The following is a 26,821-nucleotide window of genomic DNA, read 5'->3' as shown; positions in this document are numbered from 1 at the left end:
TTACTGATAATGTATAACAGCATTATCCAGAGAAGAGAATTGGGCATCAATAGGCAACAGGAGTGAGTATCTGTCTTTATAATTCATTGTCAACATGAATCTTGTACAATCAGAAAATGGCTTTCTTGATTAATTGGAGCCTCTAATTACTGTCTAACTACTGTCAGGAGTTGGAATGCTGGTAGCAATGAAAACATTGCCCAGGCCCAAGTTCATTAGGGAAGGTCTAGTGGATTTTGTTCCTCAGCTCCTGTCCTCCAGTGAGAAATCCACAGCCACAGCTTCAGGGTGTTATATGCCAGAAAATCAGGAAGGATTCAGACCAAAGAAACGTCCAAAGGTCCCTCAAGCCCAGTGTTTCGCCTCTAGCAACTGTGAAAGTTGGCATCTGGAAAAGCATGTGAGAATGAAGCAAGCACAGAGTTTCCCTCAACGTTTCCCCAGCTTCCACCAACGTGCACATCAAGGACTTCAGACATGCTAGACAAGGTGTTCTCATATTTATCAGCCTGCAGTGGATTTCGCTTTTGTGAACTTGTACAGTTGTATTTTGAGCACACGTTAAGATACCGTATTGAAGGAGACAAACCTTCACAACAGTAAAAGTTACAGTCCTGCTGGCTATGACTATGAAGGCAAATTCTGTGGCTTTGGAACAACCAGTTATTACCAGTTCAACTGAATTCCAGAGCGGTAATTCACCCTCCTGTCACAGGACAGACCCACCTCCTCAGCTGTCCTCTCTGAGTGGATTCCCAGAGCTCCACCTCTCGGGATGACAAACTCCAAACATTTTTATCTGTTTCCCACTGTTTCAGGTGCTGTAGTGAAATCATCGAAGACAAAGCAATTGGAAACAAAACACTCTCTTGCCCTGCTGCGCTGCAGTTATCGGATCCTCACCAACAGTGCCAAAATTCTCACATCCGAATCACTGCAGAATTGCTTGGCAGCTACACACAGAATGTGATGGTGCTCAGATTACCTGCCTTTCACAGAAAAGCTTAAAAACCACTTTCATTCCTCAAATAAAAACAACCACCTCATGTACGTTTTACCTCTCCATTTATCCCTCCTCAACTGATGACAGCTCCTCCATGTTCCTGCCTTCCTCAAATTAGATCAAGGTCTCTAGCACTGAAGTGCCAGGGACAGGTGGAGAGAAAGACCTTGGTCATTTGCACAGTCTCAGAACTAGAAAAATCAAGTTGAAGAAATGCATAGTTCAGAGAAACAAAAATAGAAAATATATATAGTATCAGCAGCTCACATGACTACTCCCGCCCCCAGTCACATGTGAGTTGCCAAGATGAAATGACATGGCCTTACCCTCCTGTTTTGTTTTTTGTTTGTTTTTGCTTGTTTGTTTGTTTGTGAGGGCTTAGTTATACTGAATAAACCTCTTGTGATCAAAGAGCATCCGTAGCCAGAGGACTGACCTGGAAGAGTGATGCCAGAAACCAGAGCAGGGAGTCCCAGTGTGTCACCAAGGACACTGCCCTAGATCAGAGTTTGTGGATGAGATGGTTCTGCTCCCATGCCAGTTAACAGGAGGCAATCACAAAAGGAAAGTTCCACATGGACTATGGATCCCCTCCTTTCCTTGGATCTCCTCAAGTTATTCAACTGAAAGGGATAATTTGACTCCAATAACATTTTCCTTCCAATAGAATCCAGTTTAAAACACACATTCACACAGAACTTCAATAATGACCAGAAAAGATAATAAGACAGTGAAGTCTGATTACTTGCTAGACGTCTTTTTATTTGTTTTAAAAATCTTCCCAAAACAGCTGGAGCTACGTTCTGGAGATACACCTTCATGCCATGTCTCTTGTAGACAGAAAAGCAGGAGTCACAGAGGTCATCCTTAGTAACTTATAGAGAATATTTGCTGTGCATTTGTATACATACATACCTGAACCTTGGGATTTTATGCCAGATAGAAGAATATGTGATACCATTGCTCAGCAGCACAGAGCTGTGGCTGCTGCTCTCAGAATAAACCCTTGCACAAGGGGGCTGTAAGCTGGTTGATGGAACTGAAATGGTTGGAAACAGCTTCTTTTTTTTCTAGGTTGTTTTTAGCATAGATCACCTCTACGAACCCACTCCACACCTGTCTGCACAGACACTAAACAGCAAAATGGAGGGAGAGGCAGGGAGGAGCAGGACTATAGCATCTTCACCCCAGATTCCTATGAACTGCCATGGGACTACACCCCTTCTCAGTGATGAAGCTGAGGACAGAACACTGTGTGAATACATGTGGATTATTTTGCAGAAATTGTTTGCCATCTAGTGGTTTGTTGGCCTCCTGCAAATACATTTTAAAAAATAGTAAAGAACTGGAGATGATAATGGTAAAAAAAAATACGTTTCCTAATGTGCTCGAACCTATAAAAATACATGGAAAGATGAGGTTCCTATTGCAAAATCTTTGCCATTAGAATGAACATGTCGTGGAGACAAGCCAGGAAAACTTGCACACAAGAAATATGAGGTTCCAAAAGATGTCACGTATACACCGTTAAGAATTATTGTCTTTTATTTCAGTCTGCTACTTTTCATCCAGGTGTCCTGACATAATTTGCTGCACCGCTTTGTTCAAGCTTGCCCACCCAAAAGTGTGCATTATATAGAAACCAGGAAGAACTACGTAGGAGAGTAGGGGGCTGGCAGGGACTAGTGAGAGCTGGCAGCTCTGCAGGGGATCTGGGCACGATACCGAGGCAGCAGGAGCAGTCACCTCACCACCAAGGAGCCAGGATGTGGAGCAGCAAGCCAGGGTCAGGACTGGGCTGGGAGGCAGTGGTCAGGATCAGACGGAAATACAGCTGCACGCAAAGGCCAGCACAAAGCCTCAGCTTAAAAGTGGCTCCCAAGGGAAAGGAGGGGCAGCCCCTCGCTTCTAGCTTTTTTCACAACAGCTCTTATCAGTGGAGGAGCTGACCTTGGACTCTGCCGACTAAACTTCTCCAAAGGGGTAATGCACTCCAGGCCATGGCAGTGTGAGGGCTGCAAACAAGCTGTGGAACATGCTGAACATAGGGGTAAAGTAGGTTAATGGAAATGTCCTTACTCATGAAAATGGCATACGAATGAAAATCCCACATGAAAGGAGATTGAAGCAAAGTCCGGAGCATACTGTGGTCAGTTTTGGGGAACCAAGAACTCTTGCTGTTAACTGTGGCTTCATTAATGAGAAGCAACAATCTGGTTTATTAACTGATCACAAAATGATTGGGAGCTACTACTTTGATGTGTATATGAAAAAAAATCAGATATAATCCCACACTGTATGATGGTTGTGTGTTTCCATTGTACATGTGAATGCAGTATCTAACTAGTTGCCCATGTTTAACATGGGTGAATTCAAACTAGCATATGCATAAATGACTCAGTGGGACAACCACGAGAATTACACAAGAGTTTTCTGTCTTGTGAAAGCGGACTCATAAAAACAGAGGCTAAATAAAAGGGCTGGAGAGCATACAACAAATAGTGGGGTGAACATCGAAAAAGTCAGAAAACATTAAACTCACGGGCAGCACTGGCCAAGGAAAAATAAGTATCAATTATCCTACACTAAAAATTAAATTAATAAAATGAACTATTTGAGAAGTAATAAATAATTGGGCTCTCTACCCTTCCAAGGAGTGAAATTTCCAGACCTTTTTTTCAGTGAGGTTAATATCAGCGAAAAGCCTTTAAGAAACAGATAAATATGTTACATTTAGTCACTTGAATTGCATGTGACAGCAAAGGTTTAGATTAGAAGGTCCAGAGGGTCCCTTTCAGATTTATTTCCTGCATTAACCATTAATTTATGATGAGCGGCCTTCTGGTTAAAGTCAGACTAGATTATCCGATGCACTCTTTTGACCGTACAATATTTGAAATCCACATAAAGCTGAAATATTTAGCTATATACTGCCTTACATATATGCATATGATTCTATGCTGACCTGACAATGCTGAAATGTACCATATTCTTTGCAGCCACATTCTTTGGTGTTGCAAAAGAGAGAAACCTAATGAAACAGAGCTCTGCATGGGTGAGAGGATACCAGCATACTAATTGAGGATATGGCCTCCTGCTGTTTATTTCAGTGACTGTTCTATGATATATTCAAGTATGCTGACTGTATTTATGTAAATGTATGATTTAATAAACATATTCTGTGCATTGGTTTCAGTTATATTTAATGAATGTCACTCTATGAAAAGTGTGTTTGAACAAATGCAATTACTTTGCTTGTAATCAAAGAACAAGTGAAAGGAATTCTGCTTGTATTACATAGTGGTAACCCACCTGACTTCAGTTACTTGGCGCCTCTGTGACAGTTATTACAGAAATTGCCTAGAAAAAAAAAAGGTCCTCCACCTGCCAGCTGAAATTTAGAGATACACTGTGCATCTAAGGTAACTGTAACACTTCTAAAATCCCATCTTAAAGCTAGATGGGGAGAGACAAATATTTGTTTTTAGAAAGAATACTAGATTGTAAAGGATAACAACAATAAATAAATTTTGCAGAAAACTGGCACATTTAAGTCACTTGGTTTATGAATAGAAAGTTTGGTGGCTCTTTACCTTTCCACCACAACCTTCTCCTTTACTTAAAGAAAATACACCAGCATAGATTAGATTGTATAATGTCATCTCCCTCACTGATCTAACTCTGATGCAACAAAAATATACTCCTGAAATCCTAAGGCATCAGGAACAATCTTGTGTACCTAAGAGCACTAGAAGTAAACAATTCTTCCTTTTCCCCATTTATTTCCACTCCTGTTTGAAAACATTATTTCAAAGTAAATGCTGTATTTTTTCTTTTTTTTTAACTCTCCAATTTAAGTATGTTAGGATGATCTACTTAACAACATAATCAAATCTTGTAGGCCGACATGCACATTGCAGGGAGACGACTTAAGTCTGTGTGTGGTCTGTACAGCTGAGGAAATCTCAACATTTCCATACTGATATTTGAGCTCTCCTCCCGCTAATACCTCTGATAGCTTTGCTGTCCCTCTGCTGCTGCCTGGGATTTAGACGCTGATATTCTGCCAGAAGAAACAGCAGCAACGACCTAGAAACTTCTCTGAGATCCTGTGTGGCCAGCCCAGGGGACAGCTGAGATCTCTGAGCCACCACCACCACCCCACCACCACCATCACAGCACCACCACCACCAGCACCACCATCATTGCCACCAACCCATCACCACCAACACCCCACCAACACCACACTAACAACACCACCACCAGCATCACCACCAACCATCACCACCACGACCACCATCACCACCCCACCATCATTATCATCATCACCACCCCACCATCATTATCATCACCACCACCACCACCACCGCTACCACCACCACTGCCATCACCACTCCGCCACCACCACCACCACCACTACACCACACCAGACCATCACCATCAACAACACCACACCACCACCACCACATCACCATCACCTCTTCCCTGCCCAGAACCACAGATCCCCATCCACCACACGCCAGGCTTCTTAAACCACCATTGCGGATTTAATAACAACTCCTTGGGCCAGCAGACCCTCGAAATCGCTCCCAGCCCCAGCCGGGGAGGACAGGAGGACACGCCGGGCTCTGAAGGACCACCCTCAGGGGCCGGCCGGTGCAGTGAGCGCCGCCCGTCGCCATTACGGCGCGGCGCCGCGCACTTTGCGTAACCCCCGCCGCTCCCGTGGCGTTGTCCCCTCTCGACGCCGTCAGCAGTGGGCGGGCAGCGCGCTACGCAGGCGGCGTAAACCCTTACGAGAGTCGCCGTAGACGGCGGCAGCACTGGGACTCTGCCTCCTTTCCGTGCCGCAACATGGCGGCCCCGCCGCCGCCCGCCCGCCTCTTCAGACTTCTCCGCGCCGCCGCTTCTTCCTCCTCCTGTCGCCGCTGGCTCCTCTCTTCCTCGCCGGCAGCCGGGACGAGGCCGGGCTGCGGCTCCGCTGCCTTGTTGGCCCGGCCCTTCGGCCTCTCCGCCCGGGCGGCGCGCAGGTAAGGGCGGCGGAGCGGTCACGGCTGAGGGCAGCGATCGCTGGCGGCGGCGGCGGCCCCGGGCACCCGCCCCCGGTCCGTGACGAGCCCCGGTCCGTGACGAGCCCTGAGGAGCTCGGGGCAGGGCCCGGCCGCGCTTCGTCTGTCAGGGGGCGGCCCCTTGGTGACCCCCGGCCGGGCTCAGGGGGCCGTGAGGGGGTTTGGGGCCGGTGTATTCTTTTTTTTTTTTTTTTTAATTTAGTAAGGTTGACTAGATCGGTGGTGGAAGCGCAGCACGTCAAAAGCAGCACAGATCTGAAGATCTCCCCTGCTTGTGGTACAGTTTCTCTTTACCGAGGAGCACATACATAGGTGTGAAGGGCCCCTCCTGCCCTCAGCGTGTGTTGCGGCATGCTCGAGCCCTGTAGGCACCAATATTGCACAGTCCACGACTACAGATTTGCAACACTACACATGATCAGAGACTTGTTTATGCGTGGCCTCCGAGACTATAGCCTATGTATCCAAAGGTCTGAGCCCGCAGGTAACTTGCAGTATTTAAAATACACTTTTAAAAGGCAAATTAACTTGGTTGTCAGAGGAGTTTCTCTGTCTAAGAACAAAACCCACAATGGGCTGCCCAACATCAGGGAAGCCTAGCCTGTTTCCAGAGGGTTGGGTAGTGCCCTCGCCATCAAAGTCGTTTCAGCAGTTTGGTTTTAAACAAACGCTCCTGTAGGTGCTCTTCACTTTGTGCCAGCAGATACTTTTAATCTTTTAATACAGAGAGACAAACAAGCCTTGTAGTTCAGGACTCCTGTACAAGGCGTGTATGGTGCCTGTTTAGGTTGCTTCTCTGAGTGACTCTAATGCCTTAATAAATAGGTCTCCACTAACCTGCCCAGACCATCATTAATTTTGAGGTCACTGAAAAAAACAAACAAAAAAACACTTTGAAAAGCATTGTCAGAACTCTAAAAAAATATTGAAGTTATTGAACAGGGTAAAATAAGATGAAACGGTCTACTGAAAAGGGAAGACGTTTCCTTACCAAATTGTTATATGAGACCAAGAATCCCTCAGGTCTTTCACACAGACTGAATGCAGGCTTGTAAACAGACCGGCCATCTATTCACGTACATTGCACAAGCATACCTGCAAAAGAGTTCGCACAAGCAAGCATTTCAAATGTATTGTTTAAATAATACATTTTATAATCCGGCTAAATGACTTGGAAGGAAAAAAACTTTTGGTTTCTTTCATACATTAGTAGTTCCTCAATTTACATGAAAGTTATTTTTCTCTTATCATACCTTTATTGGTTGAATTGGTTCCTGAAATTTGTATAGTCAATGTTAGTCCAGTAAAAACATTCATTCCTCATTGTTTTTACATGTAAAGTTACCTGTATTTATGTTTAGAGGATGAAGACCTAAACAGGTAAAATTGTCAGCGGAAGAGATTCTTGTGAGCAAAGGTTTCCAAAGGGGTTCAGTGGGGCATCGAGCATTATGTTTTCCTTCCAGTTTTGTTATGTATCTTCAGTCTGTTTTTTCCCCTTTTCCCCACCTTTCATTTTGTGATGAACAGTAGTTATCTAAGAATTCTTTTATAGCGGTTTAGATATTTATGCAGTATTTTTGGTGTCACTATGTAATTGCTGCATGTTTAAGGATTAGTTCAGATTTGTAACTTCCATATTCTAAGACTTGTGTAATAATTTAATGAAATTCTACTGGCAACTAGGGCTGTTGAATGAACAAAAAAAATCTGGAAATAATGGAGTAGGTTTCTCCACATGCAGCAGAAGGATGCAGTTATCTTTTTTTTGTTTGTTTGTTTGAAGGAATATAGATGGTACTTGGAAGTAGTGGCTGAAGATGCAGAAGGGCACCTTTTTTGAGGGAGGAGTGGCGGCTGTCAGGATTCTTGCAGTACGTGTTCTGTTTGCACAGGAGGGACAGTGGACAGCACTTACAGCTCTTTGGTGCTCTTCAGTTTGTTTGCAGTATGCTTAATTTAGGGTATCTTCGTGTAGATTGGTAACAATGGTGATAGGACTGTGGCAACCATGTGAAGAAATGAATTTTGTTTTACAGGCAGCTTAAAAAAAGAAAAAAAAGAAAAAAAAAAGAAAAAAAAAGGTTCAACTAAGCATGAATTGGGATGTTTTATGCAAATCACGCAAAATATGTTTGGTTCTTTCTGGTAATCCTGAGGCTATTTATGCTTGCGCAAGACCTGGCATTTGTTTCATGTTAATTTTCTGTGACTACTTTGCAGGATGGTCTGTGTGGTTCCCACCCCCCCATGCAAACGATGTCTGGGTAGCCAAAAGCCATGTTGCTTGAAACTCATAAACCCTAAATATCGTTTCATGTAGATGTGGTTTTTCTTTTAGTGGTATCTCCCAGTCATCAAAAAGATCTGCACGGTGTGTGTTTTGAATGTCTGACTGACCTGATTATTTATTATGTACATCCATTTCTGAAAGTATTTTCACCAGTCAGGCTCATGCACAGTAAAGCCTCGGTGACTTACACTTTTTGAATTAAACTTTTTGGCTGTGTGAAGAGTAGCGAAGGTGGCAATAGCAGAAAAACAGATCCTACTGGAGGACTAAGGTATCTTTAATGTTGTCACAACCAAATTTCAATTTCAGTTATTAACCCGAGTGGATTAGGCCCTGCAGAAGAGATTACTTCCCGTAATGTTCTTTAACAAAAACTGGGGACTTAAAGATGGTGCTTCCCTTGTCCCCTGCCGCATGCAGCACCGGTTGGGCGCGCACAGCCACGGTGCTGTTCCACAGCTGGCCGGAGCTCGTCTAAGGTTGTGGCTCCAGGACGGGGGATCCCGTTCCCGTTTCTCATTTTGTGGTGGGCAGTGGCCCTTCTGTCAGTTCCGTTTGCTGGGTTAGCTCAGAGTACTTCGTTTTTGCGGTTGGTTTTCGGCCAGATTAGCAAAATGAGTTCACTTGCAGTTATGTTGGTCTAAGGATGGTGCCAAGGGCAATTCAGAGTGGGGATCACAGAATCATCTAGCTTGGAAGAGACCTCCAAGATCACCGAGTCCAACCTCTGACCTAACACTAACAAGTCCTCCACTAAACCATATCACTAAGCTCTTGGATGCCCCAAACCATCTTTTTGTGTTAGAAAGAGATCAGCCTAAGTTGATCATGAAACTTCCTCATAAAGTTGCAGTAACAATTGTTTTAAGCAGCTGTAATGGGTAGGTCTGACCGTGTCCCTGTTGTGATGTTGGTATGGCTGCAGGCCTCTGAAGGCCAGCTTTCAGCCCGTCTTGTTGCCACCGTGGTTAACTGGGTGACCATGGGAATGCTGGCGATGTGAGGAGCCAAGGAGGGGCGGGAGGACCGTTCTTCTCGTGACGCTGTGGTGTTACCCCAAATTAAAGTGTAGTCACAGATGAAGATAGTTTCAGGTATGTTTTGAAAAGTGGCTTAGGGAGGAAGATGGCTTACCTTTTACAAAGGTTCTTGTCATCTCGTAGGATTGTGGCCAGACATCTCACTATCTAATCCGTGTTACTGGTGATTGCATTATCCTATAGTAGAGGAAAAGGGTGTGTTTTGGATACTGAGCAAGTATTTAGTGCTTACCATGGCCAGAGGATGTCCATAAATGCAGGCACACCTGCGTCTCCTGTTAGGATCGTGTTTGTCATATTGACAGAAATATTTCAGTATATCAGAGGGTGGTGTTTCAGTGAGCTCTGGAAGAGCTTTTTGAAGAACTTTTTTAAAAACAAAAAAAACACGATACAGTTAGTGGTTTATTTGGCTGTGTGAATAGGAGTCTGTACTTTTCCAGATACAATCTAAACCCATCAGACCTAAACCTGCAGTGAAGCTGACAGTTGGTGAAGGTGGTGGATGTTGCACTAGCATGTCTGAGAAGTGGGTGCCCATCTCCTGGGTTGTGCTGTGGGAGGTGGTGACCTGAACAGAGGGGTGGGAAGAAGAGCAGAGTGGTTACTGCTTAAACCTCCTCAGGATGGCTTGCTGGAGGCGCTCTGGTGACATCACAGGTGTGACTGTGTGACATCAATTACGTTTTGTAAAGATACATCTTCTAAGATTTCTGAATTTTATTGTAGCGCGTGCTCCAGTTGAGCCATGCGGATCTGCAATGTCAACCCTTCATTATCGATTATCATTTTGAAATGAATTCAGAATTAACAGTAGCCCATGGCTGTCTCCCAGAGAATGGGCTGCGGGACGATACGACTAGGATTGAGCAACCACAACACCGTAATGCATCACGGCACCTCCTGCTGCCAGCTGCCTTCCAGTTGTGGCATGTACATTAAGTCTGGAGCAACAAACGTGTTTGTTTTTCAAAACAGACTTCAACTTTAATTGCTAAAATTACATTTTCTTTTATAGGTGGTTCCAAAAATAATCAACCTACTGATGTTTCAGTAAGGCCACTTCTAAATTTTTGTTTTAATATTCAGCCTTACGAGTTTCCTTATGAGTTTCCAAGGGGGTGACTAGATTTTCAAGCTTGTCTGCTTTCCATGTCATAGATCACTCAAAGCCCACAATTATTAAAAAGAGTTAGGGTAATACCAAGCATGCTGTTCTTAAACGTGGATTTCACATTGAAATAAAGATGTTGCATTAGCTTCCTTTTTTTTTCCCTATATCTCTCTCATCTCTTAGCAGATTTCTTCCCTGTCTGCCCAACAAGTTTTTCTTGTTTTGCTTACTTACTATGAGAAAGGGAATAGTCTGTTTAAACAAACAAACTCTATTTTATTTGCTAGTATGTTAAAAACTTTCCTTTTGCTTTGCATGTGAAACAACGTAACATGAAACACTAAAAATCCCTGTTTTTTCCATATCAAAAACATTAGTCTTAAAAAATTTTTATGCAGAGTACAAGGGAAAATTTTTCTTAAATATACACAGTTGTCTAAAAAGCAAAGCAGGAAACCTTTTTTTTTGATGCCCATGTTGAACTTTCAATGACCTTTGCTGGAATAAATATTTACAAAGTGAAATCCTAAGAAAACCCGTGCTCAAAAAAGCAGAATGCTTTTGGAGTATTTCCATTATTGTGAGGAGAAGTGAATTAAGGCATTCTAACTTATTAACTCCAAAATTTAAACTCTAAGCAGAAGTAGGAAGACCTTAACGTTGACCTAGCAGATAATGGTGAGAACAATCAACATTTTGTAAATGCAAAGCAAGAGTCCCCAGAAAGGTGTGAAGAGAAGCAGTTGAATTAACTGTTTTATTTGGCAAAAATGCAAACAGAGTGCCTAAAATAAAGTAGCTCTGACTCTCTGTGGTGAAAGGTGAAGCATCGGGATTCTGCATAGCTTCTAGTGACAAAACACAAATGAAAGGTTTTCTTGTTGTTTTCATGTCTCAGGTACAGCAGTGAACGCCTCTGCCTATTACAGTTTGTAAAAGTCAGTAACTTCCTTGGGTTTCTGCACCCTTACAGTTGGTGCTGGTTTCTGTTGTAGTATTCGATCAATTTTTAAAGGTCTAAACAATTTTTGACTTGTTTCTTTGGTTTTATTACATACTTTTCTTTTTCAGCTCAGAAGATAAAATAACCGTTCACTTCATCAATCGTGATGGTGAAAAACTAACGGCCAAAGGAAAACCTGGAGATTCACTGCTGGATGTTGTTATTGAAAATAATCTAGACATAGATGGTTTTGGTAAGTAGATTCCTTGAATACCGTATTCAGTGTCAAGAAATTATGGTGTATTACCAGTTTATTCAAAAATATTTATGAGTTTATTTGTAAAACCTAGATGGACTTTATTTGGATTCTTTTCCCTGTTATTTTCCTGCAGGTACATAGAATATTTTGGATCAAGTTCTAAAGAAATTATTTGAGGTGAGCTTTGCTTGAGTGTTAAAGGAGGGCAACATGGACAGAGTGCCATCAGGGTGGAATCTGAAAGATCACAGAAAGGTTTGGGTTGGACAGGACCTTAAAGACCACCCAGTTCCAACTCCCCCCCCCCCACCATGGGCAGGGACACCTCCCACCAGACCAGGTTGCCCAAAGCCCCATCCAGCCTGGCCTTGAACACCTCCAGGGATGGGGCATCCACAGCTTCTCTGGGCAGCCTGTGCCAGGGCCTCACCACCCTCTTGAGTGAAGAATTTCTTCCCAACATCTAATCTAAACCTACCTTCTTTTAGATTAAAGCCATTCCCCTCATCTTATCACTGCACTCCCTGACAAAGAGTCCCTTCCCAGCTTTCCTGTAGCCCCCTTTTAGGTACTGGCAGGCCACTGTAAGGTCTCCCCGGAACCTTCTCTTCTCCAGACTGAACAACCCCAACTCCCTCAGTCCTTCATCTCAGAGCTGCTCCAGCCGTTTGATCATCCTCATGGCCCTCCTCTGGACATGCTCTAACAGCTTCCCGTCCTACTTGTGCTGGAGGCCTCAGAGCTGAACGCAGGGCTCCAGGTGGGGTCTCACAAGAGCAGAGCAGAGAGGGAGAATCCCCTCCCTCACCCTGCTGGCCTCACTGCTTTTGATGCAGCCCAGGACACAGGTGGCTTTCTGGGCTGCAAATGTACATTGCCAGATGATGTTGAGCTTCTGACCAACCAACACCCTCAGGGCTGCTCTCAATCCACTCTCCACCCAGCCTGTATTTGTGCTTAGGTTTGCCCAAGATCCAGGACCTTGCACTTGGCCTTGTTGAACTTCCTGAGGTTTGCACAGACCCACTTCTCAAACATCTCCAGGGCCCTCTGGATGGCAGCCCTTCCCTCCAGTGTGTCGACTGCACCACCCAACCTAGTGTCACCCCAAGTCTTGCTGAGGGTGCTCTCAATCCCAGTGTCCATGTCGCTGACAAAGATGTTAAATAGAGCTGTTCCCAATACAGACCCCCTAGGAACTCCACTCATCACTGGTCTCCGCTTGTTCCTTGAGCCGTTGAGCACAACTCTGAGTGCAACTATCCAACCAATTCTTTACCCACCGAGTGGTCCATCCCTCAAATCCATGTCTCTCCAATCTGTAGACAAGGATGTCGTAAAGGACAATGTCAAAGACTGTGCAGGTCGAGGTAGAGGACATCAGTTTCTCTTCCCTCGTCCACCAATGCTGTAACCCCATCATAGGAAGCCACCAAATTCATACAGCAGGATTTGCCCTTGGTGAAGCTGTGTAGGTTGTCATCAGTCACCTCTTTGTTTTCCATGTGCCTTAGCACAGTTTCCAGGAGGAAACTGTGATTTTGCTGGTCACAGAGCTGAGACTGACTGGCCTGTTAGTTCCATGGTTGTCCCCTTTTTTCCTTTTTAAAAATGGGGGTTAGGTTTCCCCTTTTCTAGTCAGTGGGAACTTCACCAGACTGCCACAACTTCTCAGATATGATGGACAGTGGCTTAGCAACTTCATCTGCCAGTTCCCTCCAGATCCTTGGATGCGTCTCATGAGGTTCTGTGGGCTTAGGCACCTTCAGGTTCCTTAGGTGGTCTAAGCTGATCTTCTCCTGTAGTGGGAGGTTCTTCACTCTCGCAGTCCCTGCCTTTGCCTTCCGCAACTTGGGCGGTGGGGCTGGAGCACTTGCTGGTGAAGACAGGCAAGAAAGTCATCAATTACCTCAGCACACTCCATATCCTGGGTAACCAGGTCTCCTGTTTCCTTCTGGAGAGGGCCCACAATTTCCCTAGCCTTCATTTTATCACTGACATACTTGTAGAAGCTTTTTTTGTTGCCCTTGACATCTCCAGCCAGATTTAATTCCATCAGGGCTTTAGCTTTCCTAACTTGATCCCTGGCTGTTTGGACAAATTTCTTTATAAAGATGAAAGATGCCACCTGCAGCTCTTCTGAGCTGAAAGGTTCTGGAGGCAACACACAAACGGTGTATTTCTAATAGTGTCAGGTTACTTCTGTATTGTCGTGTGATCTTAGTTTGTTGTTTGCCTTTTTATAGCAGAAATTTCTGTGGTATCTGAGAGCTGGGTGAAAGAAACAACCAGATACGTGTCACGTCGCAGGGGAGAGCAGAAAGGTTGCTGCTTATAAAAAGGACAGGGGTAAAGGAGGCCAATGTGCTGGTGGAATTCTATCTCAGTACAAGGTCTGTTCAAAATCAAAACAGGAGGAAGTTGTAAAACGTTTATATTCCTTCAAACTTTGGACTTCCCATGGTTAGTTCCATGAAAGTTACAGGATTCAGACTGTGCAAAGCCGGCTTTCAGAACAGGTATTCAAATGAACATGAGTTTAAGAAATAATAGTGCAAAGTAAAGCAGGAAATGGAATTACAGTTTGCAAAAGTTAATTACATAGCATGGAGCAGTTACAGGAAAAAATAAGTATGTTAGTGCACTGCAGCTTGCAATCTGAGGTATGTTTTAGTGAAGTATGAATACATTTCACTGCTAGTAATAATCTCTACGACAATTCTACAGAATCTTGTTATGAGTTGTATACATTTGGGGAAGAAGAGTTATAAAAACCTGTAACATGGGATAACTAGCTTTATGTATCATTTTATTAAATGTATCATACAGGCTTTTGACTAGTCTGCCTGGATTCTACAGTTAATATTCTCTCAGTTTCTGTAAGTACCAGCCATTCTAAAGCAGTGTGGTAAAGAGGAAAACTAATGCTGTCAGTAAACTCTAAATAATGTCCAAGGTAAATGTTTGACATACTTTAGCAACCTTTAATTATAACATAGGCTGCACCTCTTTCAATAATGATTTGATAATGAAGCATCACACTAGGGCAGGGGAATAATGCAATGGAATAATGCAAAACTATGTTCTGTGTTTAGAGGGGAAAAAATAATGAGGGAGAAATGTAAAATGTAAATCTTACCTATTTACTTCTAGCACTAGGGGGCATCCCACGTGCAGTAATAAAGAGAAGTATCTGTGCATTAAGACTTATAAAACTGTTGTATGATTCAGCTGCACTCGATTCAGTTGCTACTGCTGGCTTTACAACTGCAAAAATACCTTCCACTATTTAAACACAATGGTTGGTGTGATTTTTTTTAACTTATTTTTTACTTATTACTATTTTCCCCAACATTAAGACACTTAAATTGTTGATGTGACAACTTCTACATTATTCAGCCTTTTACATTTTATTAAATTATTTTTCCACGTTTGTTTTTATGTACTTGAAGACATGATACTGGATCTTCTAGTACAGCGTCATGCTTGCTTTGAATATGTGCTACTGATACTGTTGTGAAGTGTAACAGCACAGTGCTTTCTGTGTGGTTCTTATGATCTGATGATGAATCCCCCTCTTTACTTAAGTAGCTAAAACATTATATATATATATATATATATATATATATATGAAGCAATTCTTCTGAAATACAGTAATTTGGAATTTGAGTTTTCTGTTACCTTGCTGTTTTCTTTAGGTGCGTGTGAAGGAACGTTAGCCTGTTCGACTTGCCATTTAATCTTTGAAGACCACATATTTGAGAAGCTAGATGCAATTACTGATGAAGAGATGGACATGTTAGACCTGGCATATGGCCTCACAGAAACGTAAGGCACCCTAATGCTTCCCTACATCAAAGAACAGAAAGGAGGGTTTGCGGATGGGGCAGTCTAGTATTCTTGGAATACCTTAATCAGCTTTTAAGGAATAACTGGGTTCTGTTACACAGATAGGACCGGCAAGTTTAGCTGTTGTTTTTCTGAATTCGTACTGATGTCAGTACAGTTGATGAAATATTAATGACAATACTGTCAGTTTTTGTAAACTGAAGAGTAGCAGTTTCTAGCACTTGCTCTTTTCTCTGATGCAGAAGCATCAGATATGGCAGTGTGACCAAAACCCCAGTTCCTTCACCAGAAACTTTGCCACTGCATTCGTGTATGTGAATTTCCTTGTTCTTGTTTCCCTTCTGTTTTCTGTCTCCATCAGTGTGTATCCAGTTAATGTATTTTATGGATATTTTTACATTAGCGTTTTAGTTTGGGTCAGATCTTCTTTTCACAGAACCACAAAATGGTTGAGGTTGGAAGGGACCTGTGGAGGCCATCTGGTGCCACCCCTGCCCAAGCAGGGACACCCAGAGCAGGCTGCCCAGGACCACGTCCAGGTGGCTTTTGGAGATCTCCAAAGAGGGAGATTCCACAACCTCTTTGTTTTTTTTATGCTATTTTTTTTATGTGCTAGTGAAGTAACCTTCCGTTCTGCAGCTTCCCGCTGTCACATGCCTTCTGACATGGGAGTCACAGCCTCGTCACAGACCTCGTCACTCCGCACACCTGTTCCTAGGGGGCCGCACTGCTTGCTGGTGTGCACATAGCCTGTATCGTGGAATATAGCCACGTGAGCTATAGGCAGCTACACCGAGAGGTTTCTTAAGCCATTTCCTTCAGGTTTCAAAACAACTGCTTGTTGGAAGTCTTTGAGAATCCATTGGTTTCAGAGGGCTTTATACCTGGCCTGTACAGCATTTATTTTTTAATGTCTCTGCAAAGAAGTATTCTGAATTAACTCATTTATCTCCTTATACCAACAATGGGAATCCTGGACAAATGTTTTCTCTGTAAGGGTACACTTTCTTGAATTTCAGCCAGATCTTAACTTTTTAGGAGGTTGTGAAGGCAAATAAGTAAAGCTGAGAAACCTGTTTCAGCTTCATTTTTTTTCTTCAACCATCTTCAACCATTCTTCAACCATCAACAATAGGTTTGAGGCCCTGGAGCTTGAGAGACCGGTGGGTGAGGACGAGGTAGGAAGCCTGCCCAGGAGGATGCCTGAGGTGAGGAAGTTGACTCCACGCCTCAGGACTGCCTCCACCAAGAAAGAAAGAAGGGTGATTGTTGTGGGCGACTCCCTACTCAGGGGAACGGAGGGCCCTATTTGTCAGCCTGACCCCACGCATAGGGAAGTCTGCTGCCTCCCTGGGGCCAGGGTCAGAGACGTTACCAGGAAGCTTCCAAACCTGGTTCGCCCCTCTGACTATTACCCGCTTTTGATAGTCCAGGCTGGCAGTGATGATCTTGAAAAGAGAAGCCTCAAGGCTATCAAACAGGACTATAGGGGGCTGGGACGATTGGTGGAGGGAGCGGGAGTGCAGGTGGTGTTTTCATCTATCCCTACGGGGGAAGGGAGAGGCACGGAGAGGACATGGAAAGCTCACGTGGTTAATAGGTGGCTCAGAGGCTGGTGCCAGCACAGAAATTTTGGTTTTTTTCACCATGGGGAGCTTTACTCGGCACCCGGCCTGATGGCCTCAGATGGGTCCCTATCTCCAAGGGGAAAACGGATCCTAGGCCAGGAGCTGGCGGGGCTCATAGAGAGAGCTTTAAACTAGGCAAGAAGGGGGACGGGGCTCAAACAAGGCTTGTTGGAGCCGTGCCGGGGGAAACAATGGCTAGGCTGGGGAAGAAGGCGATGGCCCAGCTGAAGTGCATCTACACTAATGCACGCAGCATGGGTAACAAACAGGAGGAGCTGGAAGCCATCGTGCAGCAGGAAGGCTACGACTTGGTTGCCATCACGGAGACGTGGTGGGACCGCTCCCACGACTGGAGTGCTGCAATGCCTGGCTATCGGCTCTTCAGGAGGGACAGGCAGCACAGAGGGGGTGGTGGCGTGGCTCCCTACATTAGAGAATCTTTTGATGTTGTGGAACTCCAGGCTGGGAATGATAAGGTTGAATCCCTGTGGGTTAGGATCCGCGGGAAGGCCGGCAAGGCTAGCGTCCTGGTCGGGGTCTGTTATAGACCGCCGAACCAGGATGAGGAGACGGATGAGGAGTTTTATAGGCAACTGACAGAAGTTGCAAAATCGTCGGCGCTTGTCCTCGTGGGGGACTTCAACTTCCCGGATATATCCTGGAAACACAACACGGCACGGAGAAAGCAGTCTAGGAGGTTTCTGGAGAGCGTGGGAGATAGCTTCCTGACGCAGCTGGTCAGTGAACCTACCAGGGGTGGTGCCCCGCTAGACCTTCTCTTCACAAACAGAGAAGGACTGGTGGGAGATGTGGTGGTCGGAAACTGTCTTGGACAGAGTGACCACGAAATGGTAGAGTTCTCTATTCTTGGCGAGGCCAGGAAGGGGACCAGTAAAACTGCTGTCTTGGACTTCCGGAGGGCTGACTTTGAGCTGCTCAGGACGCTGGTTGGCCGAGTCCCTTGGGAGGCGGTTCTGAAGGGCAGAGGAGTCCAGGAAGGCTGGGCGCTCCTCAAGAATGAAATCTTAACGGCACAGGAGCGGTCCGTCCCCATGTGCCCAAAGACGAGCCGGCGTGGAAGAAGACCGGCCTGGCTCAACAGAGAGTTGCGGCTTGTGCTTAGCAGAAAAAAGAGGGTTTATAATCTTTGGAAAAAAGGGCGGGCCGCTGAGGAGGACTACAAGGATGTAGCGAGGCTGTGCAGGGAGAAAATTAGAAAGGCCAAAGCTCATCTGGAGCTCAACCTGGCTACTGCCGTTAAAGACAACAAAAAATCCTTTTACAAATATATCAATGCGAAACGGAGGACTAAGGAGAATCTCCATCCTTTACTGGATGCGAGGGGAAACCTAGTTACTAAGGATGAGGAAAAGGCTGAGGTGCTTAATGCCGCCTTTGCCTCAGTCTTTAGCGGCAATACCGGTTGTTCTCTGGATACCCAGTGCCCTGAGCTGGTGGAAGGGGATGGGGAGCAGGATGTGGCCTTCGCTATTCATGAGGAAATGGTTGGCGACCTGCTAAGGAGCTTGGATGTGCGCAAGTCGATGGGGCCGGATGGGATGCACCCGAGGGTACTGAAAGAACTGGCGGAGGAGCTGGCCGAGCCGCTTTCCATCATTTATCGGCAGTCCTGGCTATCGGGGGAGGTCCCAGTTGACTGGCGGCTAGCCAATGTGACGCCCATCTATAAGAAGGGCCGGAGGGCAGACCCGGGGAACTATAGGCCTGTCGGTTTGACCTCAGTGCCAGGAAAGCTCATGGAGCAGATTATCTTGAGGGTCATCACGCGGCACTTGCAGGGCGAGCAGGCGATCAGGCCCAGTCAGCATGGGTTTATGAAAGGCAGGTCCTGCTTGACGAACCTGATCTCCTTCTATGACAGTGACGCGCTTGGTGGATGAGGGAAGGGCTGTGGATGTGGTTTACCTTGACCTCAGTAAGGCTTTTGACACCGTTCCCCACAACATTCTCCTCAAGAAACTGGCTGCTCAGGGCTTGGACTGGCGTACGCTTCGCTGGGTTAGAAACTGGCTGGATAGCCGGGCCCAGAGAGTTGTGGTGAATGGAGTCAAATCTGGTTGGAGGCTGGTCACAAGTGGTGTCCCCCAGGGCTCGGTACTGGGGCCGGTCCTCTTTAATATCTTTATCGATGATCTGGATGAGGGCGTCCAGTGCACCCTCAGTAAGTTTGCAGATGACACCAAGCTAAGTGCGTGTGTCGATCTGCTCGAGGGCAGGAAGGCTCTGCAGGAGGATCTGGATAGGCTGGAGCGATGGGCTGAGGTCAACTGTATGAAGTTCAACAAGGCCAAGTGCCGGGTCCTGCACCTGGGGCGCAACAACCCCAAGCAGAGCTACAGGCTGGGAGATGAGTGGCTGGAAAGCTGCCTGGCCGAGAAGGACCTGGGAGTAGTGGTTGATAGTCGGCTGAATATGAGCCAGCAGTGTGCTCAGGTGGCCAAGAAGGCCAACAGCATCCTGGCCTGTATAAGAAGCAGTGTGGCCAGCAGGTCTAGGGAGGTGATTGTCCCGCTGTACTCGGCTCTGGTGAGGCCGCACCTTGAGTACTGTGTTCAGTTTTGGGCCCCTCGCTACAGGAAGGACATGGACGTGCTCGAGCGAGTCCAGAGAAGGGCGACCAAGCTGGTGAGGGGTCTGGAGAACAAGTCTTACGAGGAGCGGCTGAGGGAGCTGGGCTTGTTCAGCCTGGAGAAGAGGAGGCTCAGGGGCGACCTTATCGCTCTCTACAGTTACCTTAAAGGAGGCTGTAGAGAGGTGGGGGTTGGTCTGTTCTCCCACGTGCCTGGTGACAGGACGAGGGGGAATGGGCGAAAGTTGCGACAGGGGAGTTTTAGGTTGGATGTTAGGAAGAACGTCTTTACCGAAAGGGTTATTAAGCATTGGAACGGGCTGCCCAGGGAGGTGGTGAAGTCACCATCCCTGGAGGTCTTTAAAAGACGTTTAGATGTAGAGCTTAGCGATATGGTTTAGTGGAGTACTTAGTGTTAGGTCGGAGGTTGGACTCGATGATCTTGAGGTCTCTTCCAACCTAGAAATCTGTGTCTGTGTCTATCTTTTAGTTAAAGGTTTAAAGTAAGGGTGTCTTATTGAAGAACTGAAAAACACTGGAAAGCCAGAGCTCTCTGTTTAAACACTTATTTTCTCTCAAATTTCTTCAGACTAAGTTAAGTTTTAGACCCTCTGAAGGCACATGCTACTTGTGTCATGTTTTCCTAACATCATGTGTTCTTCCTTGTGGCGAGGGATCTTTCATGTGTGTGAGAGGAAGACTTTTCTGGAAGAGAGTGCTTTAAGTGATTCTCCTGTTTGCCATAGCTTGCCTGGTCTCGTGCTGATACAAAGCTTTGCAATGGAGATGTGCTGCCATGCTCTGTCATAAGTCTGAGGATGAAAGTTTTTTTCTTGTCAGTGACTCTGTGGAACTGGAAAGGTTTCAACTAGCAGCTGCTGTGAAAGTTAATGCCTCATAAAATGAGGGAATGATTAGAAAGGCTAAAACAAAATTGTTTGGAATAACTGCAATATAATGGAGGTTCCTGAAAGTAGTAAGATGAGAGGGGAGGGGGGGAAAGTAAACCTTGGCAAACTAAATGTTTAAAAAGAATACTGAAGAAAAAAAAAGATGAGAAAAAAGAATATTTTTCTACTTTTTAGCAAGCTATTTCAGCTTACCAGAAGCAGGAAGCTTGTCCTCATGAAGAGCTAATAGGTGATGTAGAAGGTGCACTTATAAATAGATATATAAAAGCAAAGGTGTGTTCTTTTTTCCATGGTTTTTTCCTGGAAATGTTACAGGATGTCTGTGCACTGGAAGCTTACTTTTCAGGGGACTTCCTGGAAGATCTGTGTCTAACTGCTGATGTGTCCATGGAAGAAGTACTACAGCAAATAAAGATGTAGGAACAAATGGGAAGGGCTAGGTGGTATTCACCCAGGAGTTCTAAAGGAACTCAGTAAGACACTGCTGAGCTACTGCCTGTGAGGTTTAGTTAGTTGGCTTAAAACACCTAAATCACCAGTGTGATCTCAGTCATCTGTGCTAGATTTTATGTAGTGATCATGTTTGTGAATGACTCGAGAGAAGAGATGAAGAGTAAGATGACGAAGCTTGTGTACAGTATTGTGTTACTCTTCAGTAAAGTCAGAGACTGGCTGTGACAGCACCTAGAAGGATCTTACGTGGTTGAGTGATGGGAAACAAAATTTGGTGTTAATAGGTGCAGATTAATACATATGGAGAGGCAGGTGGAACAGTGGTAACTGCATACTTGAAACGGGATGGCAGCTAGCTAAGCCTTTCCAGGAATGTTGGTTTAAAGTTTTTTGTTTGTTGGTTTGTTTGTTTTTTAAAAAAAGTAAGTGGATCAGCAATATGAGGTAGGACCAGGTAGAAAACCAGAAAATGCTATTATATGACAAAATAGGGATTAAGTGTATCTTTGTATTTGTACAACTCTGACTTCCTGCCTCTTTAAAGAAAAAAAAATAGAAGAAGTGAAGGGAAGGGCTGTTGAAGTGGTTAAGGGTGAATGGCTTTCCTGCAGGAATCAACTTCTTAGGCTGTCAGGGAAGGGGGGAATCTGGTTAAAGCTCTGTCAAATTGCAAATGCTGTGGATGAAGGTAGTTTGTTTGTCACAGTGTTATTTAGCTCTACCTAGTGCTTTGTTTTATCCCGTAGCAGGCTCAAAAAAAGAGTGTTATTTCAAATTAAGTTAACTCTGTAGTCAACACTGCAGTGTACATATGCAGTTAGCTTTGGTTCTAACTGAAGAACAGAACTTCAGTCAAATTAAGCCTTACAAACAAGTATCGTAAATTGCATCTCTCTAGCGAATTAATTTTTAAAGATATTTTTATGCTTGCATATTCACAAGTTGAAGTCTTCTGCTAAAATATATATTTATGCATATATCACAATGATTTGAAGCTGATGCATACAGACACTTACACTGCTTTCAGGTGTAGCACTCAGCCAGGATCTTTAACAGTTGCTCTCGACGTGCTTGAAAGAGTTCTGTGCACATATTAATGTGGTATCTTTTTTGTGATCTCTCTGACTACATTCCTGATTAAATTATTATTCAGCTGGTGACATGGAATATTGTACATCCTTGCTAACACTTAGGTATTCCTAAAAATGAACGCGTATATGTTAAATTAGCTGAGTTCCTTTAAAAAGCTGGGAGTAAGCCTTAGACTCCGATGTTAAAACAGCTAAGAAAGACACTGCATGTTGCTGGACTAAAGAAGCAAAACTGGAAGAGAGGATTCATTGTGTGATAATGTAGTGATTATTGAGATTAAATATATTGTTAAAGTTCCTTATATCTGTCTTACCCAACACACAGACTGCATTAATTCACTTCTTTCTGTGAACATAATGTTTTGATTGGGTCGGTGAATTTGTAGGATCATAAACATGCTTGTCAGGATATATTCCTGTTTCCGCAGTGTGTTATCATCCACTTGGTCATGCTAAAAACCTGACCCAGTTATCCTCAGCTGTAGTTTGCTTCTTTGTTTATGAACTGGTAAAAAGTTGGCAGGCTTCTTTAATACATGTAATTTCTGGCAAACACTGTGTTAAGCCTGCAAGGAGTGAGTTCTGAAGAGATCAAATTTTAGACTTTTTAAAGACCCTGTAGCTATCGTTTGTACATGTAATAAGGTAGTTAATATGTCCCATGTGGTTCACGTGTACTCTCCATTACCTTATCACAGAGCTTTTTATTTTTTTTAACAATGTTAGTCATAGGAAGATGCTGCTTCTTACATACCTGCTTAGGCAGCAGCTATGTTAAGAGGAGGTAAATGGGAATTTTGTCTTGTAAATAATTAGGAAAAAAAGTCTAGAACTCCAGGTAAAAGTTGGTGGGGGAGGTTTGACTTGGACGAGAACTTTTAGAAAGAAGTTCCTAATCTCTTCTCAGTCAGGTTGTATGTAGCTTTTTGACAAGCTGTAAAAATGCAGCTAACCTAAGCTGTCAGGTGCATTGTTCAAGTGCACGTTCAGTTTTCTCAGGCTGTCTTCAGACCCTGGGTGGGTTAGGCTGTGCTTTTACTGAGGTTATCCTTCAGATTAATTGCCTTTGTCTCTTCAGAGATGCTGAATTCCCTTGGGAGATCAAGTGTCTGTCCCTACCCTTGACTGTGAACCACTGAAAAAGGAAGGGTCACCATCACTGTGTCGCATCAGCAAGTGTGAAGCACTTGGTGTTCCACTTCCAACGTGCTGAAGCCTGTAACCTAAGAATGTCAATCAGTGACCGTGACTAATGCCACATATCTTTGCATTGATGCAAGCAGTTTACTACTGGTCTTGATTAAGACCGTGCACGAGGGGACTGTTTCTGGATCACAAAGTGTTTGGGATGGCTGAATGTCCGGGAAGCAGGGCTGGCTGTAAGTACTGTGAGATGTATGACTGGCTGGAGCTCAAGGCAATGTTATTTCCTTACAGATCACGTCTAGGCTGCCAGATCTGCTTGAAGAAATCAATGGAGGATATGACTGTTCGAGTACCAGAAGCTGTTGCTGATGCTAGACAATCAGTAGATATGAGTAAAAACTCCTAAAAGAAGATACCGTAGGAGTTTTAAAGGAGCTTAATTATTTTTATAACTTATTTTTAAATGTATAATTAAATATGGAAACTTACATAATTGTGAGTTATTTTATATGACTATCAATACTAGATTAATGCTATTTTAATTTTCTGTATAGAACCTCCTATATTTTTACGCTTAAGATGCAATAATACTTCTAACTGATCATTGGACTATAAATGTTAGCAAGTGTATTACAGATTTCGTATAATACTAATCTGTCAAATCCTTTAATGATGTTTGAAAACTGAATCACTTTTACAAGACCTCTAAAACCCCTGGGCATTGCTGGGTTTCAGGCCTAGATCTGTTAGAGAGCACAACCTGTAAGACTGCACGGGGTCTTTTTAAGTGATGCCATTAAAGATGGTGTGCTCAGAACTAACTCACTTTTTCAGTAATTATGATACTTCCTTAGCAAATAGTGGATTTTCAGGGTAGGGATTTTACAAACTTTAGGAACTCCTTAGAGATGTGACAAATTCTGTCTCTCAGAAATACTGTTAAAATCATAAAATCTAGGGGCCAGTAAAGAATGAGGGCACCTGCAGATTAACCCCTGCGGTACGCCACAGATGTGGAGGTCCACATGGCTTAGAGTAAAGGCTTGGAGCTGTCTAACGGGAGAGCACAACCAGAGGAGGTGAATGCAAATTCTTGCCGTTCTCTGAAGCTTGGATGGCCGAGCTGGGGTTGAAGAAAGCAGGGTTTGTCAACATGATGTTTGTTCTGAATCATTGTCTCTTGCTTTTCCTGTTTTGAGCTTGTTCAGGAGGCAGTCTGATGTTAGCTAAGGCATTCAGCGTGAAGAGAGTCCTGGATTCTGTGCCTTGCTCCCAGAATCATTTCAGTGATTGATGTGAAATGACTAGGTACATTTTTTCCATAAGGACGCACCAGGTTTCCCAGAAGGGGTAAGGAGATCCCTGTGGTGGGATATCACATGGAGTGATGATCGAGAGCCTTCAGTTGGGTCTGGGTTTTGTCATTCTAAAGTAGGGCAAAATGAAACGACGTCTCTAAGACTCTATTAGTTTCTCTCTTTTTTTTTTTTTTTTCCCCCTTTGGCCAAAATAATTAAATGAAATGGCTGTCACTGATACAATAGAAGATCATAGAAGATTGTAGTTGTTACTGTTATGATTTTGGGCATATTCTTATGTCTAGATCATGTTTATTCACATTTGAATGATCTATTGTATTCATTAATGCTTTATTTGAACTGATGACAATGACACCTAGACATCTTTTCTTGCATTATTATATTTATGGGAGAGGGGGAAAAATACTATCCAGTGTTGAATATTGGAATTATTTTGAGCTTCATAAAGCAAAAAAAGTCCCTCTTACAAAAAGAAATATTTTCTAGAACTATATTGAAAATAATAGATGTAGTTTGGAATCCTTGATTTCCTCTCTGAGCAGGTATTTCTTTGTTTTGTGGTGATCACTTGGGACCTCCCCCTAAAGCAAGGCATGCTTAATGCGGTCTGCTCAGAGAACTTAATCGTTAGGGGTTTCAAAACTCAACTTGGTATCTCATCTAATTAAAAATATGACTTAAGAGTTTAAATATCTTGACTTTTCAAAAGATGAAGAGAACAAGGTTGGGTAAAAGGTGGAAATAAATGGAAGAAGTGTTCTGAAGATACTGCTGCTTCCTTTGTAACTGCTGTGAGTAACCTTAGTTTAGAAGTTACCCCTCCCGCCATCACATAAGGTAAATCAGCTCTCAGTTTGTGTTGCCTTTATTCTGAGTTCATTTACATACAGCAGTTCTTACTAAATAATGAATTTTTGATTTATTTTTTTTACATGAGACACAGATCCTTAGCTTCCAAGAGAGAACTCAGGTCATAACCAGATGTACTGTACGTCCTTACATAGGAAAGAAAATAAATCTGAGGTTTCAGTATAGCTCTGGCATTTGGGGTGGGGTGTGTTTGGTTGTGTGGCTTTTTTGTTGTTGTTTTGGTTTGTTTTTAAACTTACAGCACACGGCACTTTTCCTTGTGGGAATCTTGAAGTGCTTAACACGGTGTTAAACAAATGTGGAACAGCTGTCATGCAAGTTTTCCTTGTAAACCACGGTGGTTTCATTGTGTGTTTCGTGTGATGGCTTCTGGTTAAAAGACTTCGTGAGTCTCCCATAGTGTGCTTGTGGAAGGAATTATTTAGTACAGCAAGGCAAAAAAAAAAAAAAAAAGGACACTTCAAAGCTCATTTTGAATTCTAGAGGTGTCCCGTAGTGCACATAAATGGAAATCTCAGAAGGCAAAAGAGCCGTCACGTAATCCCCAAGATGCACATCCAGGATATACTTGTTTCCTTATTGTCAAAATGATTTGCAAATAAATCTTATTTTATACTACTTTGACACACCTTGTTTGTATTGATTTTTTTCATCCCTTTGAATGCATTTCTGGGTGTAAAATGGAACTTCACAGTTAATGGTGCACATTCACAGATAAATATGAATTACTGCTCAATGACAGGCAATTAAAGCATCAAAGCTAGTTAACTACGTTTATTGTTTACTTCCTTGTCCAAATAAGGATGACAGGTAACTGGCTTGCTAAACACACACACTTTGTGTTAAAACATTGACTCAATGGGTCTCTCCTGTCTCTAGTCCCCTCAAAAATGAGGAGAAAATCAGAACTGACTTTGCTCCCTCTGTTTCTAAGCTTCCTTATGTGCTTCAGCATGTGCCTACGGTCTGGGGTAGAAACATATCGTGGCAGTGGGGAAACTGCCTTCTGATTCCTGCAGCTTCTGTTTGGTGTCTCGAAATAGAAGGCCCTTTGTGTTTGCTTGCTTCTGAGAGGAAGCCGGGCCAAATCCATCCTCAGCCAAAAGGAATGGTCCAGTAATCCCTGCTGCCCTCCTGAGCTAGACTGGGGAGCTTGTCTGGGGCCGAGTCTCCTCTGGAGATATTCAAGGCCCGTCTGGACGCCTACCTGGGCAGCCTGCTCTAGGGAACCTGCTTTTGGCAG

At 43.9% G+C, this 26,821-nt stretch overlaps 1 protein-coding gene across 1 annotated transcript; it reads left to right on the top strand.

Moving 5' to 3' along the window:
- Positions 1–5,600: 5,600 nt before the first annotated feature.
- On the top strand, positions 5,601–26,202 carry FDX1 (ferredoxin 1). Its single transcript, XM_035542777.2, has 4 exons — positions 5,601–6,033; positions 11,591–11,715; positions 15,420–15,549; positions 23,681–26,202. The coding sequence occupies exons 1-4, from the start codon at positions 5,858–5,860 to the stop codon at positions 23,793–23,795; spliced, it is 546 nt and encodes a 181-aa protein (XP_035398670.1). The 5' UTR covers positions 5,601–5,857; the 3' UTR covers positions 23,796–26,202.
- The last annotated feature ends 619 nt before the right edge of the window (positions 26,203–26,821 follow it).

This window comes from Cygnus atratus, chromosome 1 (assembly GCF_013377495.2).
Source record: "Cygnus atratus isolate AKBS03 ecotype Queensland, Australia chromosome 1, CAtr_DNAZoo_HiC_assembly, whole genome shotgun sequence".
Taxonomy (NCBI): Eukaryota; Metazoa; Chordata; class Aves; order Anseriformes; family Anatidae; genus Cygnus; species Cygnus atratus.
This window is presented reverse-complemented; position numbering and strand designations above follow the sequence as displayed.

Bases quoted from the DNA above. Each gene is read 5' to 3' on its own strand.
- FDX1 (XM_035542777.2), top strand. From the start codon at position 5,858: ATGGCGGCCCCGCCGCCGCCCGCCCGCCTCTTCAGACTTCTCCGCGCC. The intron at 11,716-15,419 runs GTAAGTAGATTC...TGTTTTCTTTAG, and splicing joins TCTAGACATAGATGGTTTTG to GTGCGTGTGAAGGAACGTTA. The intron at 15,550-23,680 runs GTAAGGCACCCT...ATTTCCTTACAG, and splicing joins GCATATGGCCTCACAGAAAC to ATCACGTCTAGGCTGCCAGA.